Source organism: Caenorhabditis briggsae (assembly GCF_000004555.2).
Source record: "Caenorhabditis briggsae complete genome, chrIII, whole genome shotgun sequence".
NCBI lineage: Eukaryota > Metazoa > Nematoda > Chromadorea > Rhabditida > Rhabditidae > Caenorhabditis > Caenorhabditis briggsae.
In genome coordinates, this window is record NC_013490.2 from 8,347,280 (window position 1) to 8,365,319 (window position 18,040).

Consider the following 18,040-nt stretch of genomic DNA (forward strand, 5'->3'; position numbering starts at 1 on the left):
TGAGTTGGTTCGAAAACATTTATTCTGAAAGAAGTTATGGCAAGGCCCGCGAAGGCCTGGCAAAGGCCCGGATTACAAGTATGCACCTAATCATGTTTCCTGACATTAACTCTTCCATTATCCCCTCTCCTTTGAATGTAAAACATTAATATTTCAGATATTCTAGTTTTAATTGGCTTGACAAAATAAACCTTCTAGTATTTTCATTAACTCTCATGACTATTTTCAAGTCAAAAGAGGAAATTGTTGTTGTTTTCCATATCCCGTCCATGATTGGCCACAAAATGAGAGACTTTCCTCTTCTTGAACTATGCCCATTTCCAATTGACACCTTCTAAAACCCGAGAACAATTTTGTTATCGTCTGTGTCGTCTTCCTCCTACGCGAGACAAAAATGAGAGCTTTTTTTTCGCCAATTACATGTTTCTGAGCACTATCCTCACTATTTTAACTCCCACTTAATGCTGATGACATCCGATATTTTGTGTTAATCCTGTTATATTAGTCTAGTTAGACTTTCAGAAAATCAAAGGATTACTCTCTTTTTTTCGCCTTTTATCAGTTGTTTTTGCACTGAAAACGTGGTTTTTGGTGCTGAAACTGGCGAGTGGATTCAACAATTTCCAGAAGTGTCTAGGTAGGCTGTTCTTAACATATTCTGAAATTTCCATCAAAGTCTGTGTTCACAATGTGTGGACGTTCTCTTGTGAAAGAAATTCTGTATTGATTTCTGAATTGGAGTTTGGCCTGGTTATTAAAAGCATCACCAGGTGTCGCAGACCCAACATGGAAAACATGTTTTGCTGAAAAATGACAAAAAGACATTTTGACTTCCATTATACCTCGATTTCGGTATACATAAAGTTTCGTTTCAATGTACACAAATTATCAAACTACAAAAATTCAAATCCAAAAAGTTCGGACACAAAAGACAATCTTGGTAATTTTTGATGAGGTTTCGCCCGTTTTTGGCTATTTCAGAAGCTTCTGGACATTAAATTTGGATACTTTTGAAACTTTTGAAAATCAGCGTATTCCTATACTTTACAACCATATCTCTACAATTGTTTACTCCTCTCTAATCTTCTATTTCTCAATTCTTAAAATATTTTTAGCAGCACAAACGACACGATGACGGTGGTGGCACCCATCCCGTTCGCGGTGCTGTTTAGCATTCTCACTGTCGTCGGAATAATCGGAAACGTATTTGTGATCTACGCGATCGCTGGTGATCGTAATATGAGAAAGTCTGTGATGAATATTCTCTTGCTCAATCTGGCAGTTGCCGATCTTGCGAATCTCATCTTCACGATTCCCGAATGGATTTCTCCAGTATTTTTCGATACTTATGGCTGGTAAGTGAATCTGAATCTTCCTTTACTTATGAAACTAATTTTTAGGTTGTTGCCTTCATTCATGTGTCCAGTGTGTAGATATCTCGAATGTGTCTTCTTGTTTGCATCTATTTCAACTCAAACAATTGTTTGCATTGAAAGGTGAGAACTTTGAAAAGTATGAATGACAGAGATCAGACGAAGATCAAAAACTTTAGTTGTGGTTTTTTTTCAGTTTAGCACTGGGTTCCCATGAAATGGGTCAAAAATGGCGCCGGGTAGTAACCGCGCGCTTTTGGGCTCATCGTTTAAAAGTTTTATCCTCAGCCAACGAAGGTCGGCAGCGAATTCTAGAATCTTTACGAGATTTGCTGGGACGCGTTTTCTGACTGGCTCTTTGAACGATCGTGGTTCAGTTTTAAAAATTCAGATACATCGCAATCTGCCTTCCGATTCATGCTCGTCACTTGTGCTCTCGTCGTAACGCTCTGATTACTGTAGCTGTCTCGTGGATAATCGTGTGCTGTTTTGCTGCGCCGTACGCTGTCTACCACACCGTCAAAACAAGTAAGACATTTTTGAAACCTTTATTCTCCTGGTACAAAACATTAAAGCTGTTGAAGAGAAACGCCGGCCATGGTCAAAGGTCCCACAACGTTAACTACGGTAACCGAAAAATATTTTCGTTTTATTCATTTCAATATAGATTTATTTTCTCGATTTTCGTGCGTTTTCAGTCAGTTTTTTTCACTTTAAAAAATAACAAAACTCGAGGAAAATCATTGAAACACAACACATTTAATGAAGAAATAAAAAATATTTTTAGGTTACTGTATTTGTCGTTGTGGGACCTTGGACTCCACGGCCACCGGCGTTTCTTTCCACAGCTCCGATTTTTGCATACCAGAATAATAAAACCAGAATAATTTTCTTTTCCAGCAACTTGTTCCAACACCGCCGGTAAATCCATGTGGTGGCAGGCATACAAATGGAGCGAATTCCTCTCCTTCTACTTGAGCCCATGCTTCATCATCATCGTCGTCTACACAAAAGTATCCAGATGCCTCTGGTGCAAAGATCCAACTCTTCAGAATGAAAGTAAGTATTGATTTTGTTGTTCAACTATAGACATTTAAAACGTCTTAAGCTCGATCCTGCTTGGAAAACAAAATGTCAATTCGTGGTGCCGAAGCTCTTCGTACGAGAAGAAACGTCGTCAAAATGCTGATCGCCTGTGTCGCTGTTTATTTCCTTTGCTATTCGCCAATACAGTTCATGTTTTTATCAAAGTGAGTTTTTTAGAAATTCAGTTCGAAATCATACTGTTTTCAATACAGAGCAATCTTGAACGTCTCCATTCATCCGGCATACGAATATATACTAATACTAAACGCTCTTGCCATGACTTGCTCCGCGAGCAATCCTCTTCTGTATACACTTTTCTCAACTAAATTCCGCAGAAGGTAAGATTCTTTTCTTCTATTCTCTCTGATTGGTTGCATCTCTAAAATCTCCTCTTGTCTTCTAGGTTACGTGATGTCTTTTCCTGCAACAAGCCTGATGTGGAAAACGAAACGAAAAAGACCTATCTATCGATCAATAACACTTCAATCACCGGTCCACGGGCTAGTTTCAATTGATATATTTACAGCATGAAACCATGTTTTAACATTGCTGTTTCAACTCAATTTTCCCCTTCATTTTTTATTCGAATTGTGTACTGAAATGTAAATGTTTGTTCATCGTTCTCACATCATCCAGATCTCTTCCCCCTTTTGCGATTTTTTTAGATACCTGTGTGTATTTCTGTTGTGACCGATCCTTGATTTCTATTTTTTTCTCTTCTCGATTTTTAATTATATAAAAGCATGTAATTTGGAGCTGTTTTTGAAGTGTCCCATTAAATTCAAAATCTGACTTTTTTCAGTTTCAGGCCGCATTGAGATTTCGGAAATTGTTCGGGTCCCGATCGAATCGAAAAGCAACGACTGTTCACACAATGTCAATACTGTGAATAAAACAGACAAATTGATTCAATAAAGATTATATAAATTCCAATGAGAAGTTTCGAGTTCTTGTTCTATAATATTTCAAAGCTAAACTGATTTTCATTTTCTCATACAATATCCAAAAGCGAAAATATAAACTCAAAGTGAAATAGGTATTTTATTTTTAATTGCCACCATCGAACACTTAACTGGGTACTCTTTCACTGGAAGAGAATCCCATCATCTAATGAGTCTACTTTTCGTAGTCTGATCTTAATGAATAACATAATAATTACGACATTGTAGAGATCCCGCATCGGCCCCACGTAGTTATTTTTTCAGTCAATAAGTTTAGGGAAACTAAAATTGAAATGTGGTCAGGGTGGTCTAGTGACTTTAGGCCACATTTCATCAAGACCAGAACACGATCTATATTCGTTTCAAAATCATGATAGCTCTGTAAAAAAATTTTGCGCGGGACGATGGTTTCACAGTAAAAATTGTTAAATGTGGATTACTGTAGAAGGAAACATTTTAAAATTAAAAGGATTACTGCAGGGGGAAAATTCTGAAATCAAAAAGGTTACTGTAGGAAAAATATTTAAAAAATGAAAAGGATTACTATAGGGAAAAATATTCGAAAATGAAAAGGATTACTGTAGGAGAAAATAGTTGAAAGTGAAAAGGATTACTGTAGGAGAAAATATCCGGAAATGAAAAGGAGTACTGTAGGGAAAAGTTGAAAAGGAAACATTTTATTCAAGTCATAAAACCTTTTAAACGATCGACTGAATAATTTTAGAAACTCCGAATTGAAGAGTTAAATAGTTGTCAGGAATGACCAGCTGACTGACTTTTTAACACTCATTCAGTTTTGGGACTTTAGCGCTTCATAAATTTTCCGGTTTTATTAAGTTTGTGTTGAAAAAAGTTTTATAAACCTTTCGCATTGTTCTGCCCCAACTTCATAAAAACAAAACCGCAAAACCAAAAATCTTTTCTTCATACTTGTAACGGGCCGGGCCGGGCCTTTTCCCAATTTTCAGGGCCTTGGCGAGCTGGCCATCATTTTGCAAATATCGAAAATTTCGAAAAGCTCATAAGGGACCACCTTGATTTTTTTGATCAAATAGTTTTTTTGATTTTTTTTGCTTTCAAACAGATGAACAAACCAAAAAAAACAAAAAAAATTGGGAATAATTATATCAAGATTATATAAAGAGCTCAAAATTTGGCTTGAAAATACAGTACTACCGGGCCTCCTTTTGGTTCCAGCTCTATTTTTTTCAGTTCATTTTTTCTAATCATTTTTCCTCATTACTTTTCTTTTTTAGATTTTTCAAGCAACTAATTTATCCTTGAAATTATTTGAACCCTTAAATTCATTTAAATGTCTCTCAATTTGAAATTAGAAGAAGAAATAGAAGAATGTTGATATCTCAAGTGAAAAAAGTCCATCTGCCGAAAGCCAATTTTTGCACGTCACCGGTCGCATAATGTAATGGAATCAAATTAGTGGAAGGAAGCGTGCTTCCTTCCTAACTGCATCATATATCATTCGTCTTTTCTTCTTCTTCTTTTCCTTTCGCTTACCGAACCTTGATTAATTTTTATTTTCATTGGCAAATCCTTTCACCGCCGACGTTTTACTTTCTACCCGACGCCTTCAATTCTCCCACAGCAGATTTGTGTGCCTGGGCTGAAGGTCTCTTCTGCTACTGCTGGTTATAATAATGACTATAATAATAATAATAACATAGAGAGATGGAGTGAGTAGTCAGCTGCATCATCATCTGCGTTTCTGTTCAATTCTTTACTATTTTTCCAACTCGTCCTACATTTTCGAACGACCGATTATAATGCCTCGGTAGCGGGTGACAGGAGGCAGTTTTGAGGATACGCACTCACTTTTTCCTTTTTTGTCACCAGAAACTCTTTCTCCTTTTTCATTTGCAGTTCTATTTTGCCTACATGTCGATCATCATGAAATTCGATTAGATGAATAATTCAGTAGAGGAAAGCAGGAAAAAAAACGGAAAGGCTTGAACCCTTTTCATTCTTTGCCTTTTTATTTTGCTCCCCCATACGTAGTATTCAATAAAAAAAAACCAAGGATCGTAGAAGAAAAAGGACCGGAAGATAACAATAGAAAAAAAAACGCATGTCTTATTCTTTTTATTCGTGAGGTCTCTTTGGAAGAAAAAAGAAGAGGGAATTATGCATGTGAGGGTTAGCGGTTTAGTGCTCTTTCTTTGAATATTTGAGATTTTGGGTTTCTTAGAATTTCGATTCATTAGATCTCTTGGTTTTAGTCAGTTCAGCAGTGGGCAAAAGATCAAAAATTTTAAGAAAGATTCATCGGGATTAGAACCAATGGCAGGATAGCCTGTGTCAAATCCCAATTTGGAACGCTATTGTGAAGAACTGCCCCATCTTCTTACCGTCCTCACAATTCCAAAAACTTCTTGAGATCTCGATTACCCGTTTCTGACTTGCCCCCATCCCTTTGATCTTGCCACTATCTTTCTTTTCCTCCCCCACATTAGGACTAACTCTTGCGGGTTAGTTCTTCTTAGCTTCGTTTTTTACCATTTTCTTTCCCCGGTTACCATCACTCCTTATTTCTTCAAATCCTTCGAATAAACGAAATATATATATAAAAAAATCTGAAAATATTTCTGTTGATTTTGAAAATAATGAGAATTCAGTTTTTGTATCGGAATCTACCAGGAAAGTTTGGAATGGCCTTTTCGTAATTTTTCAGAATGTCGAGAATTTTTTCGAGTTTCAAATTTTAGGTATTTTGTGTTAGACAGAGAGATCATGATTTTTGCAAAGAAATTCCGTTTATAAAACTATGACGTTGTTTTTCGAACCAATAGCCAATTTTAGTCAGAACAAATATGCTAGTTTTATCGCGCTTTTTATTTTCGATATCATTTTGTCTCGGAATGATGTCTTTTGAAATGATATCATTCAGCTGTTTATTAGTATGGCTGATTGCAAAAAGTTGCTACTACCATTTCAAGTCTTCTCTTACAAATCACGGAAAGCTCGAGTATACTGAACTTTTTGATCTGTCTCTGCTTTTGTTGAATACATTGCTTTGCCTATTTCCAAGTGGTGTGTATTGTTGCATTTCTTAATCTATTTTCTTTTAAACTTTGACGAATTTTCTCCCTTGTAGAAAATGTTTAAATTGACGAATCATGCTTCTCCAGCCTCACCAACTGCGCCTTCTTCTTCTCACGCTTTGATGAATTCTCGAGGTCCCGTTCGTTTTGAAATGTGTCGCTCGTTTGGTTTCCGGAGAGCTTCTTGGAGCAGCAGCTGTTGTGCTCTTTCGTGTTGGCATCGCAATTAGTCGAATCGTTATCGTTGTGGCAAGAAAGAAAAGAAGAAGAAGAAGAAGAGGAGCAACACAAAAAGACAATGTATCCTTCTTGTCCAATTCTTTTTCGTCTTCTTGATGATGTACTTGCCTAATCGTGCCAGATCATCCACCCGGGGCGTAGGTTGAGCTCCCCAAGACTGAGAGGATCTTCTTCTTAGTTCTCCGTTTTTTCATTCTCTTTATATGCATTATTGGGTGTTAGAGAGGAATTACAAGAAAACAACTCACTTCAATTTGCAAACAGGAAATTCGAGATATTATCTCCTCATCTCACTTCACTTTATTTATTTGTGTATCCATCTTTTTTCTCACTCTCCGTATCCTTTGATTTTTTTCATTTGGCAGACAAAAATCAACCTGATTTCTTTTTTATTTACTTTTTGAGACAGCAACTAACTGGAGATTTTTCGTTGTACCTTAAGGAAAACTTGACAGGCGGATTTCTCAAAGTTTGGTCTTTTTTTGATAGCAACATCATTTTCTTTGTTTTCAACTTTTCGATATCTCTTACTGGAAAGACAATTACAAGGATTCTTTTTTTGAACTGTTTTCTTTTTAGAATTTCATATTATGGAAAACCAAGTTCATTTTAAATTTATTTTACAACTCACCGTATTTCCTCTAATAGAAGCGCACCCAAGCTTTCAACTTTAAACTCAAGTATTTCGATTCCCATGAAAAATATCAACAATTTATCCGCTGTTGAATTATTTATCACACTATCCTTAATATTTTTTTCAGTTGACAAATTTTTGGTATCTCTCACTGGAATCGAGATAATTGAGCTTAAAGTTGACGGTATGGGCGGGCTTCTAATATGAGAAAATTGGGTATATTTTTAAATCAAAACTCCATTAGAATGGAAAGCGGTTCACATCTGTTTGAAGCCCACGACTGATGAAGTTTAACAAAACGAAAAAAAAGATTTAAAACTTCTGTTTTTTTTTTCAAAAAGCAGGATATTTAGGGATCCTCATAATGGTATTACTATTAGAGGAAATTCGGTATTTCTTGTTTCAAAATGACATTTTAAAACTTTGATCCATGGTTTCATTCAGAACCAAACTTTTTAAATGACAATTGAAGTGAACATAGGTTGAAAACGTTTTCATAATTTCAATAGTTTTTTTCCTGAATCTTCCACTTGAAATACCTGTCAACTTCCGGCGGCGCAAAGTGTGAAAAAGTTCGTTTGCCTTTTCAAAAGAGCAGCCTCCGAAACTAAACAATTATTCAAACAAGTCCTCCCAAGAGTCTCGAAGAACAAAAAGAAGAAGAGGAAGAAGAAGAAGTGGTTTTTTTGTCTGTATTCAATTCAAACAGTAACACAAAACGGCACCCGTGCATCCCACCATACTCGCACTTTGTGAAAAAAAGAAGGATATTCAAAGAAAGGAGGGGCTCTCTCTCTCTCTCTCTCTCTCTCTCTCTCTCTCTCTCTCTCCATCTGTTCCTCTTCTTCTATTCCCTCTATGAGCACTCAGTTGAAACGGGAAGGAGGAAAAGAGTGCGCTCCGCTCCTCTAGACTAGTTATCGATCGGCTTTCTGCGAGCTTTTTCTCCGTCTTTCTTCTCTTTAGCCATACAAAATGGTTGGTTCTAGTGAGAGACAGAGAGTTGGCTGAAAAAAAAGAAAAAGAAAAAGTAAAAAAAACAGAAAACGAACGAATGTGTTTTCGTGTCATTCACCTCCATAGATCAGCTGATGTCTCATCGCTTGTTTTTGCTTTTTTTTTCTCAAGAATTGAAGAGGAGAAAGGCTGGCGAAAAAGAAAAAAGAGGAATACTTTTTATTCCGAGAATGCACACACACACATCATCGTTCTTCTTCTTCTCCTTTTTTCTTCCTCTTTCTTTTTTACTTTTTCAGTTATTACTTTTTTCTTCTCCCAACCCCGAAAGTTTTTGGACACACTCGAAACTTCAAGTGATTTATGAATTCTGTTTGAGCACCAAAAATCTCACTTTTTTTCATATACCACTCACTTCCGGATGACATTTTCTCCATTTCTTCTTCAATCTGTTCACATTTCTATCCTAAAAATGCACTTTTTCTATTCGTATGAACATTTTTTGTCCATATATTTTTTTCTTTGTCGGCTTGTCCGCAAATCGCATTGTCATTGATGAAAGCGCCCGTTCCCAACGTTGAAGATGGACAAAAAAGTACGAAAACTTTAAAAAAAGTACGAAAACTTGAAAAGGCATCAAAAAAATTTTGCTGTTTTTCCGCGTTTTCCGTTTTGGGAAAGTTTTTTGAACATTTTAACTCGGTTTTGGGAAGAAAATAGGGAGATAGGATAACCGTAGAACCTGTATTAGAAGAGCTGGGCCTTCTATTGGTCAAAGGTACCTCCGGAGGGCCCTTCAGTTAGAGGGACCCTTCTATTTTTCTGGTCATTTCGTCCAAAACTTTTCATTGAAAAATTCGGTGAATTCTCGTTCAAAATTCATGGAAAGCTATCGATTTCATCAAATTTGAGCAAGTTTTCGAGCAAAACAGAGTGTTTCAACGAATTTCTGGGAATTTCCTTCTATTTTTCAAGCCGCTCTCGGACGAGAGTTCTATTAGAGGGACCTTTTTATTTAATGGGCCCTTCAAATACATGTTAAAAACATTTGATTGTCTATTTTTTTTAAAGTTTCGTTTTCAAAGTAACACAATTCAAAAATAAAACAATTAAATTATTCCAAAAAATGACTCATTGTGCTCCCAAAAACGACAATTGAATCAGCTGTTGTATCCACCGTCCTACCTAAATATCGAGATTCAATTAGTTGTTTTCTCATGCTTTCCAAGAAAATATTAAATTTCATTTCTTCATGTTCACCTGTTGTCACAGAATTCTCGGTGAAACGAAAAAGCGGAAACTCTCACATTTCCAAAAAGTTACGTTTTCATGAATATTTCATTATTCCTTCAGATTGCTCTGACTCATTTTGAGAAGAAAAAAAACTTGTGGAGAATTCGAAATTTGTTTCCTTTCTCCTACCAAAAAGTTCCTTATTTTTCTTCTCAGAAAATAAGAGGCATATTCAATATGGTGTTTTTCCGATTCAATTTGCGACCTTTTCCCTCTTTAGCCTTCTTCTTCTTCTACTTCTTCTGTTGTTATTGTTATGAGACTTTCGTTCTCTCTCCTTCTTCTCATTTCTGCTGCCGTTGTTACACGCCTATCTGTTCTCTATCTACTGATTGACCTAAAAGAAGAGGGTTTCTCTGGCAATTCGAACACAATTCATCTCTCGCTTCATTGCACAGTCAGTGACAGGCGGGAGAAGGAGAAGAGGAACGCGAAGCATTATTCTGAATTCATTTCGGATTCACGGTGACGACGAATCGAACTGAATTATTACATTTGTCTATTAGGGATTGACAGAAAGCATAATTGCGTTTGATTTTCAATTAAGCTTTCACCGTAAAACCTGTAATAGAAGGGCCAGTATATTTCTGATTATTCGCATTCCAACTAATGCTTCATTTCTAGTTTTTTCGAACTTTCAAATTCTCCAAATTTTTTTGAACTTTTAGTACAACTTTTCAAGTTTATGCGCCTTTGGTCCCTAGACATCTCCATTCTGGTTATCCCCTTAAAAATGTCTCTGTCCTTGTGGTTCTCGAAAGAATTCCCGAAGCTTATTAGTTTCCAGAACGCATTTTTCCGGTTTTCCCCCATGCAATTGAGTATGTCAGACTCTTTCAAGACTTCCTTCTCCCCCCCCCCCCCCTATTCTATCCATTATTTGAGTAATAGTTCCCTTTGTCGTCTCTTATCAAATTTCTCCGTTCCCAGCATCTTGAACGATTGGGTTTATTGTGTGATAATCACCTGATAACACCGGTCTCATTTCCTTTCTATTCCTCCTTTTATCACTTTTATTTGTTCGCTTTTATCCGAGCAACAACGTCTTCTTTTCGACGTCCACATCTCCAGAACATTCTTCGGGTTGCGTGCTTCTTTCTTGATTCCGTGGGGGTTCGTTTTGACATCATAGCTCTCCAGACACTAATCACGACGACATCGTTCGGGGTGTAGTCGGTTGACTATTAATAGTTTTATTACTCTCTTGGGATCAAGCTGGTGGGTTCTGTTGGATGGAGCGATAACAGATTGAGGTGGTCCAAAACTTGCTCGTTTAGAGATTCGACTTCCAGAAATCTGATTAAAGAGTTGGATTTGGTCGTCTTACCGTAAAACCTGGAATAGGAGGGCTCCTAACTTTCACCTTCAACGCATTTCTTCTTTGTTCATGTCAAAGATACAAAAATGAGGTTGTCAGAGATGAGGTTGAAAAGTGCCAGTGCTCCAAAATCACACAGATCCACTTTGAAAACTATCTCCAGCCAGTATCCTCGCATTGATCTCGATGCATTGATCACTTCGTTTTTTTCATTCATAAACATCCATTCATCCTCCTCAATCACCCTCTCAAACACACACCTGTGTGCCACCGGCCACTTCTAAATACCTGAAGTGTTTGAAGTGTGTTTCCTCTCTCCCCCTCTCTCTCCCTCTCTCTCTCTCTCTCTCTCTCTCTCTCTCTCTCTCTCTCTCTTTTTTTTGTTAGAGAGCGCCAGATTTCGACAAAGAACGCGTGTAGTTGAAGCAGTAGCACGTCTTCTTCTTTTACTTCTAAAACTTTTTCTCCTTTTTGTCCGTCTACGTCTTCTTCTTTTTCTTCTCCTTCGTCGTTTCCGTCGTTGTCAAAACCAAATTATTCGTCCCGCATCTCGCCTTCTCCGGGGGGCGCCAACCCGTTTTTTTCTGTGTCCACACTGCCCCTTTCCATTTTCCATCACACATAGATCCTCTCATTTTCACTTTTTGAGGTCATCCAATTTTCAGTCAATGTTGTTTCCAATTCCAATTTCGTTGTTTTTTTCAAAAATCAAAACATAGGGAGATATATGAAATAGAAGAAAAATATGAAACGACCAGAACACCGCCGCCAAATGATTCAAAAAAATTCGTCAACATGTTATTTTTTTGAGTTTGCTATCCGCTCTCTTCTAGCAGCTTTTGCCTATGAATATAGCTTCTTTTTCTTCTTCTTCTTTCATTCATCCTCCGTTTTTTGCCTCCTCTGCCACGTCATCAACATCATCTAAAACTAAAACATCTAGAATTTCGTCGGCCAAGTAACCTGAGTCATCAGTAGACTTTAAGTTCCACACGTTCTTGTTGGTCTATGTCCGTTGGAGAGTAAATTTCCTTTACGGGCAGCACAGACTCCTCCCACTCACCTCGTTTTTCCCCGAATTCTGTTTTTCAAGTAAGCAAAAAGAGCGAGAGTTTTTCTTCTACATTATTACTTCCTCTAAAAAAAGGAAGATTTTGGAGGAGGACAAACATTTAGAAATGTACCCGAATTTTGGTTTTTCTCTGGTTTTTACTACTGTTCCCTGATTGTTCTTCTTCTCTATCTTTATTTTCCCTTTTTTTATTCTCCCAAAAGTTTTAAATTTGAATCTTTTAAAGAATAATCTGATAAAACACGAGATCTATACTATCAAACCGTTTCCTCGTTTCAAAGTGAGTCACATCTTCTGTTCTAACCAACAAAAAAAAGAATACAAAGTATTATATTTTGACAAAAAAGCACATATGTTTCTGTGTCGCAGTAGCTTGAATCATAATGGTACATTCTTTCGAATTGTACTTTTTTGGCAGCTAACATTTTTTACGTCAAAAGAATCAGTATAGAGTCGTTCTAAGAATAACTGTTGACGTATTAATTGCACCTAAAAATTATAATTGTACCTCGAAAAAGATTTTTATCACATCTATAAGAATCTCATCATTTCATTTTTCAATTTAGAATTTGTTTTTTAGAATTTCAATTTAGAATTTATTTTTTAACATAATTTTTAAAAGTTGAATCGCATCCCAAATGAAAATTTGAGTTCTGTAAAACTTGTATTAGAAAAGCAGGCTCCACTGTTACAAGGGCCCTTCTATTTTTCAGATCATTTTCCAAAGTTTTCATTAAAAAGTTCGGTGAAGCCTCGTTCAAAACACATGAAAGCCTATCAATTTCACCAAAAAAAGCTAGTTTTTGAGCAAAAAATGTGTTTCAAGAAATTTCTGTAAAAATGTGGAGCCTCTCGCGAGGGTCTTTCTGTTAGAGAAGCTCTTCTGATACAGATTTCACAGTAACTGGATTTCAGGAATGTTTGAACATAGAATATCACATTTTGTTACTTTTATAATACCGTATCTCAAAAAATACTTTCCCCTCTCCTTGTTTTCCCTGGAGCTCCTCCTACAAAACTCAAACATAATCAGTGAGTAATCAGTTTACTCAGAAATCAGTTACATATTTCCTCTTATACCCCTTGTTTTCTTGGTTTCTTACTTCTTTCTCTTCTTTCGATTCTCGTGTCGCTTAGCAATATTTACTCAGTCTCCGAAATGAGAGCCCATTCCTCTTCCATTTCTCCACCCCTCACTAGTCAGTGTGAGTGAGCCACACGTGCTTCTTATCTTTCTCAGTTTTTGCCACGTCATCATCATCTTCTCCTTCTAGAATTCACCTCATCTCATCCCCACCACATCAGTATTCGTCTCATTACTTCCATCGTTCATAAATTTGCGCCTTTCCTCTTCTTTTATCTCTTCCATTATTTTTTGTTTTTTTTCAACTGTCGGTCTTTTCTTCTTCTTCTTCTTCTTCTTCTTCTTCTTCTTCTTCTTCTTCTTCTTCTTCTTCTTCTTCTTCTTCTTCTTCTTCTTCTTCTTCTTTCCCCCTCAAATGGTGTCCGTAATAACATGATGAAACTTTGAAAATCAAATATACTTTTGTATTCGTTCTTCTTCCGATTCTCCAGAATTCTTCGAATATAATTAGCCCCTGTTCTTCTTCCTCTTCTTCCTTCTTCTTCTTCGTCCTTCTCCCGCACTCTTCCACCTTTCCGTTTCAATCGATTTTGTTTCTCCAGGGTGACGGCGTGGGGAATCAAAACCGACTCGAGAGAAGATTCTGAAGACGTCGGCATCCAAATTCAGAAGAAGCACTAGAAATGAGTGCAAAACAGTCGATTGATTCACAAGCAGAGCCGGTAAGTGTTTTTTTTTTTTGAAAAATTCAATATGGATTGAAATGTTGTTCTATTTTGTTGACGAACACAACAAATGTATTATTGCCCGATATATTTATTTGTGTTGGTTGTTATTTTGCTGTACGAATGGAAAAAGAAAAAGAAACCAGAGACAAAAAACAACATTCAGCTTGAAAGGAATAAATATGGGCGGCATGCGTGCGCTCCACTGAATTCATGAATAATGAATAGAGCAACTGGAATAAAGTTAGGAATACCTAGGAATACCTAGGATTCTATTGCTGGTCATGCGTTATGTGGTTTAGAGTTACTTGAGATCCTTCAAACGTTTTTTTCTCTTCCTGGTTGGTCAGAAATGTTCCCCACATCCTATAGTTTGATAATAAATACCCATTTTTTTGTGTCTTGCTCGTTTAATTGCTCTTGCTGAACCCACAAAATGAACCTGGTGCACAGGTTGACAGACATGTGACATTCGGCAAGCAAGAAATAAATGTATAAATTATTTCAGGTTGTGCTTCGTCTGATTCTTGTCAGCGGTAAGACTCATGAATTCGAATTCTCACCACTGACATCAGCTCACGACGTAACACAAATGGTATTCGATCAATGGCCAGACGGTAAGTGACCCTCATTGAACAATGGAAGGCGAAAATGCGCGTTTTCAAAACTTGTGTTAATCCATTCCGGGCGTTTTGGTTCATTATTTCTATCGTCTTCTTTTTCTTCTCAGAGAGAAAAGAGACAATTGTTTGCCGAAAGACTACAAATGGGCTTATGGGTTTGGGGTGAAAGGAGAGGAACACGGCCGAATAACGAGACCGATCCCTTCTTGTTGCCTCGGGGGGCCAAAGGGTCATGTGTTTGTATGTCCGCAAATATGTGCGAAACGAGAATTGTAAGAAGACAACGAACCGGTACTTGTTTGTGTTTTATTCTCAAAACTCAGGAAACACCTTTTTAAATAGGATTTAGATGTCTTTTGGAATTCATGAAAACAATCATCTTGCACTTAGAGCCAACTTATCTCGGTTCCTGTGAAAGATATCAAAAAGTAGTATACTAATAAAATGTTTATTATAATATTAAAAATATTTTGTTAGTTGGCCATGTTTTGATAACTGTTACAGGGAGCGAGATAAATGTGCTCAAAGTTAATAGTCCGATGGCCTCTCAATTACAGGTTTTACGGAGGTTCACCTTTTGTGCATTTGAAGAAAGTAATTTTTAAAATTTTCAGAGTGGTACGAGGATAAAGTACAAAGTGCACAAATGTTGAAACTCATCTATCACGGGCGGTTTCTTCACGGCTCCGTCACATTACATGCACTTCAGTTAATGCCCGGCAAAACGACAGTAATGCATTTGGTGACTAGGGAAAATCTGCCGGAACCTAATTCAAGTGGTTAGTTTTACTTTTTACTCTTTCATTGACAGGTGTTTTAAGAGGGGAACATAAGGAAACGAGAACATGAAATTGACCTAATTTGAATGAATAAATGAAAAATGACAGATGGAGTTAGGAAGTGGTTAGTCCCATAGGGGAATGGTTTCCTACTCATATTTCTAATGGTCCGTAGTACTTTAAGAGAAGAAAGCAGAGATGGAGAATATAAACATGAAGTGTATTCAACGTGTAGAAAAAATTATCTCATGGGACACACAGAAGTTCTGGGAAGCTGAAAACATAGCTTAAAAATAAAAAAAGAACCGTGAAATCCCGAAACTGCGTCACTTCGAAGCCAGTAATTTCGAAACCGGTTTTTTAGCAACCTTGTTAATACTGACAGAACAAAAAAACAACTTTAGGGGTTTCAAATAAGCGTTTTCTGATAGAACATTTTGAAATTAGCAAAAATCCAAAAATTAATTTTTTGTTTCAAAAAAAATTTCTTGAATTTTTCGAGTTTCAGGATCTATTCCATTCAAAAGAGCATAGAAAATGTTTCTGTAGTCTGACACTTATATATTCTCCCGTATTACCGCGGTTGCAAATTGACCGGTTTCGAAATGACTGGTTTTGAAGTGAATCCGATATAAGAGATCCGGTTCATAATTTTTTAAATCAAAGTATTTTCAAAAAATTTCAAATTTTCAGAAACACTGACAAAACGGAAATCAGCGGGTTGCTGTCGATGTGTGCTCTCATAGTTGCTCTTTCTGAAACTTCAACTGATCCTTTCCTTCTACCTCTCTTTTTTTCCCAAAGTTTCATTTTCATTTCTTTCCAATTTCTTTGTTCTTTTTCTCTCTCCTCAAAACGGGATATCAGCCGACGACAAGTGTTCATTTTTCATTCCGAAACTTCCTTGTATTCTTGTCAGTTTTCTTCCATTTTCCCATTCTTATTCGACCCTGCTTTGTCTCTTTTCTTTCCGCCAACTCTGTGATCTTCTCCCAATTTTTCGCCGTTTTCTTCCTGTTCCTGTTAAACCCATCCTGTAAAAATGTATTTAACAAAAACTTCAAAACCAAAAATTAAAAAACTCTAATCAAAAAATCAAAATTGTTGCCCCCGAAATCCTCTCCATTCAATTCTGGTCATAGTCTCTTTTTTCCTCCCACACTCCGTCTAGTTTTTCCATCTGTAACTGAGCTTCTTTTCTAATTTCTCCCATTTTTTTCCCATTTTTTCCAAACCGATATAGTTCGTGGTATAGTCGGCTTTTGATGTCTTTTTCAACGGTGTATCCATACAATTTTGCCCCTTTGCAGCATCAGAATTCTCTTTTCCTCTTTTTTTAAATATTCAACCCCAACGAAAAAACTAAGTAAAAAATAAAATCAATTCATTATAAGCTCGAGTCGTTGTATGGATAAAAAAAGAACAATTTTTGGATTCGTTGTACACAAAAAAAAAATGTATGAACCAGATGAGCAAATGAGACAATTTTTGAAAACTAGAATATTCAAAAACACTGGGAAACGAAAAATCGGAATAAAACGAAAAAGTGACACCTGAGAGAGAAAGCCAATTTCGGAATTATTAAATCAGCCACAATTATTGTTTTGGAATGTGAGTGGGGGATGTGAGGAGGAAAGGTTTAAAAGGGGTTTATCCGTATTTCGAAAGTGGAAAAGAGAAAAAAGAGAGAAAGAGAGAGATTTAAATTAAACTATGTGAATGAAGACGATGCTACCGACGGTCTTTTTCGTTTTCAAACTTCCCGCCACGTGGAGTAAATGAAGGCGTCCGTTGAACGTTTCTGAAAAATATCGTCTCAGAGAACAGGGCAAATTCAAAAAATACTCACCTGTGTAAGGAAAGCGTCAGCCCATCGTCTTCAATCCGTTGACCTAGTGCACATTGTCCTGAGTTTAAAGCAGATAAATGAGATGAATAACTTTCTGAAAGTAATTCCTTTTTGATTTGTTCTTCTGAATTTTTTCAACCTACCAATCTGAACACATTACGCCTTCTAGATCCAGCTACAGAGATGACGTGTTCTGGGTCCACACCAGCTGAAGTGTAAACAGATACATCTTTACTGCTACCGTATGCCACGTGAATATGAACACCCATATCGACGATATGACGGAGATGAAGGGACTTTTGTTTCAATGGTTCTGTTGAGAAGGAATTGTTGAAAAAAAGAAGAGCATGGGGGAAGTTGTGTTGAGCTAGCCATGCCGAGACAACACGTTGTTGCATATCAGGTCGAGCAGTCAGATAAATGATCAGATATCCTTGTTCCTGCCAGTATCTAACTACATCCACTGCACCAGGTCGGACACGGGGATCTTTTCCAGTGACTGAGACAGAAGCAGTTAGAGAACCATCAACTGAGAATACGGCGCATTTGGTTCCATGTGGAACTATGGCAACGAATGCGTCTAGGTAGGATCTATCTCCATGAACAACGATTTTGACAGAGTGGATTCCACATGGAAGAGTTTTCGCTAGTTGGATTGTGAGTCTTCCATGAGAATCGGTATCGAACACACCGTGGAGATACCAATCTCCTCTCTGTGGACACACGAATACTGATACAGCTTCTCTGGATAACGCTACTAAATCCATTGGACCATAACAGAACTTAGCAGTGACAGTAAGATCCATTCCAGCTGTGACAAGAATATCGTTAGCTCGATGATTAGCAGATAGATTTGCGATCTGAAATTTGTAACTTGCTGATTGAATTTAAAGATATTATTCTTGTGCAAAAAAATTGGAGTTGTGGCCGAATTTTAACACAAATTAGGCCACCGTATTTCAAGGAGAATTTTCGAAAACACAGCCGGCAAACGAGTGCTACCGTAACCC

At 37.0% G+C, this 18,040-nt stretch overlaps 3 protein-coding genes across 3 annotated transcripts in view; 2 read left to right on the top strand and 1 right to left on the bottom strand.

The window, feature by feature from the left end:
- Nucleotides 1-1,131: 1,131 nt before the first annotated feature.
- Cbr-npr-15 lies at nt 1,132-2,974 on the top strand (the record flags this gene model as incomplete). The annotated part of the gene is made up of 7 exons (XM_045244120.1): nt 1,132-1,355; nt 1,401-1,496; nt 1,765-1,901; nt 2,274-2,432; nt 2,482-2,623; nt 2,672-2,797; nt 2,863-2,974. 7 exons carry the CDS (start codon nt 1,132-1,134, stop codon nt 2,972-2,974), a joined length of 996 nt encoding a protein of 331 aa, XP_045094100.1.
- A 10,763-nt stretch (nt 2,975-13,737) lies between these two features.
- Nucleotides 13,738-15,927, top strand: CBG09750 (the record flags this gene model as incomplete). Its single annotated transcript, XM_002641420.1, has 4 exons — nt 13,738-13,776; nt 14,288-14,396; nt 15,017-15,181; nt 15,875-15,927. 4 exons carry the CDS (start codon nt 13,738-13,740, stop codon nt 15,925-15,927), a joined length of 366 nt encoding a protein of 121 aa, XP_002641466.1.
- Nucleotides 15,928-16,912: 985 nt separating this feature from the next.
- The window catches only part of Cbr-pitp-1, a gene marked incomplete at both ends in the record, with an annotated part of 6,136 nt that continues 5,008 nt past the window's right edge, over nt 16,913-18,040 (bottom strand). Inside the window, 3 exons of the mRNA XM_045244121.1 lie at nt 16,913-16,982; nt 17,031-17,124; nt 17,170-17,890. Coding sequence (XP_045094101.1) covers nt 16,913-16,982; nt 17,031-17,124; nt 17,170-17,890 — 885 coding nt within the window. The remainder of the gene's footprint in view (nt 16,983-17,030; nt 17,125-17,169; nt 17,891-18,040) is intronic.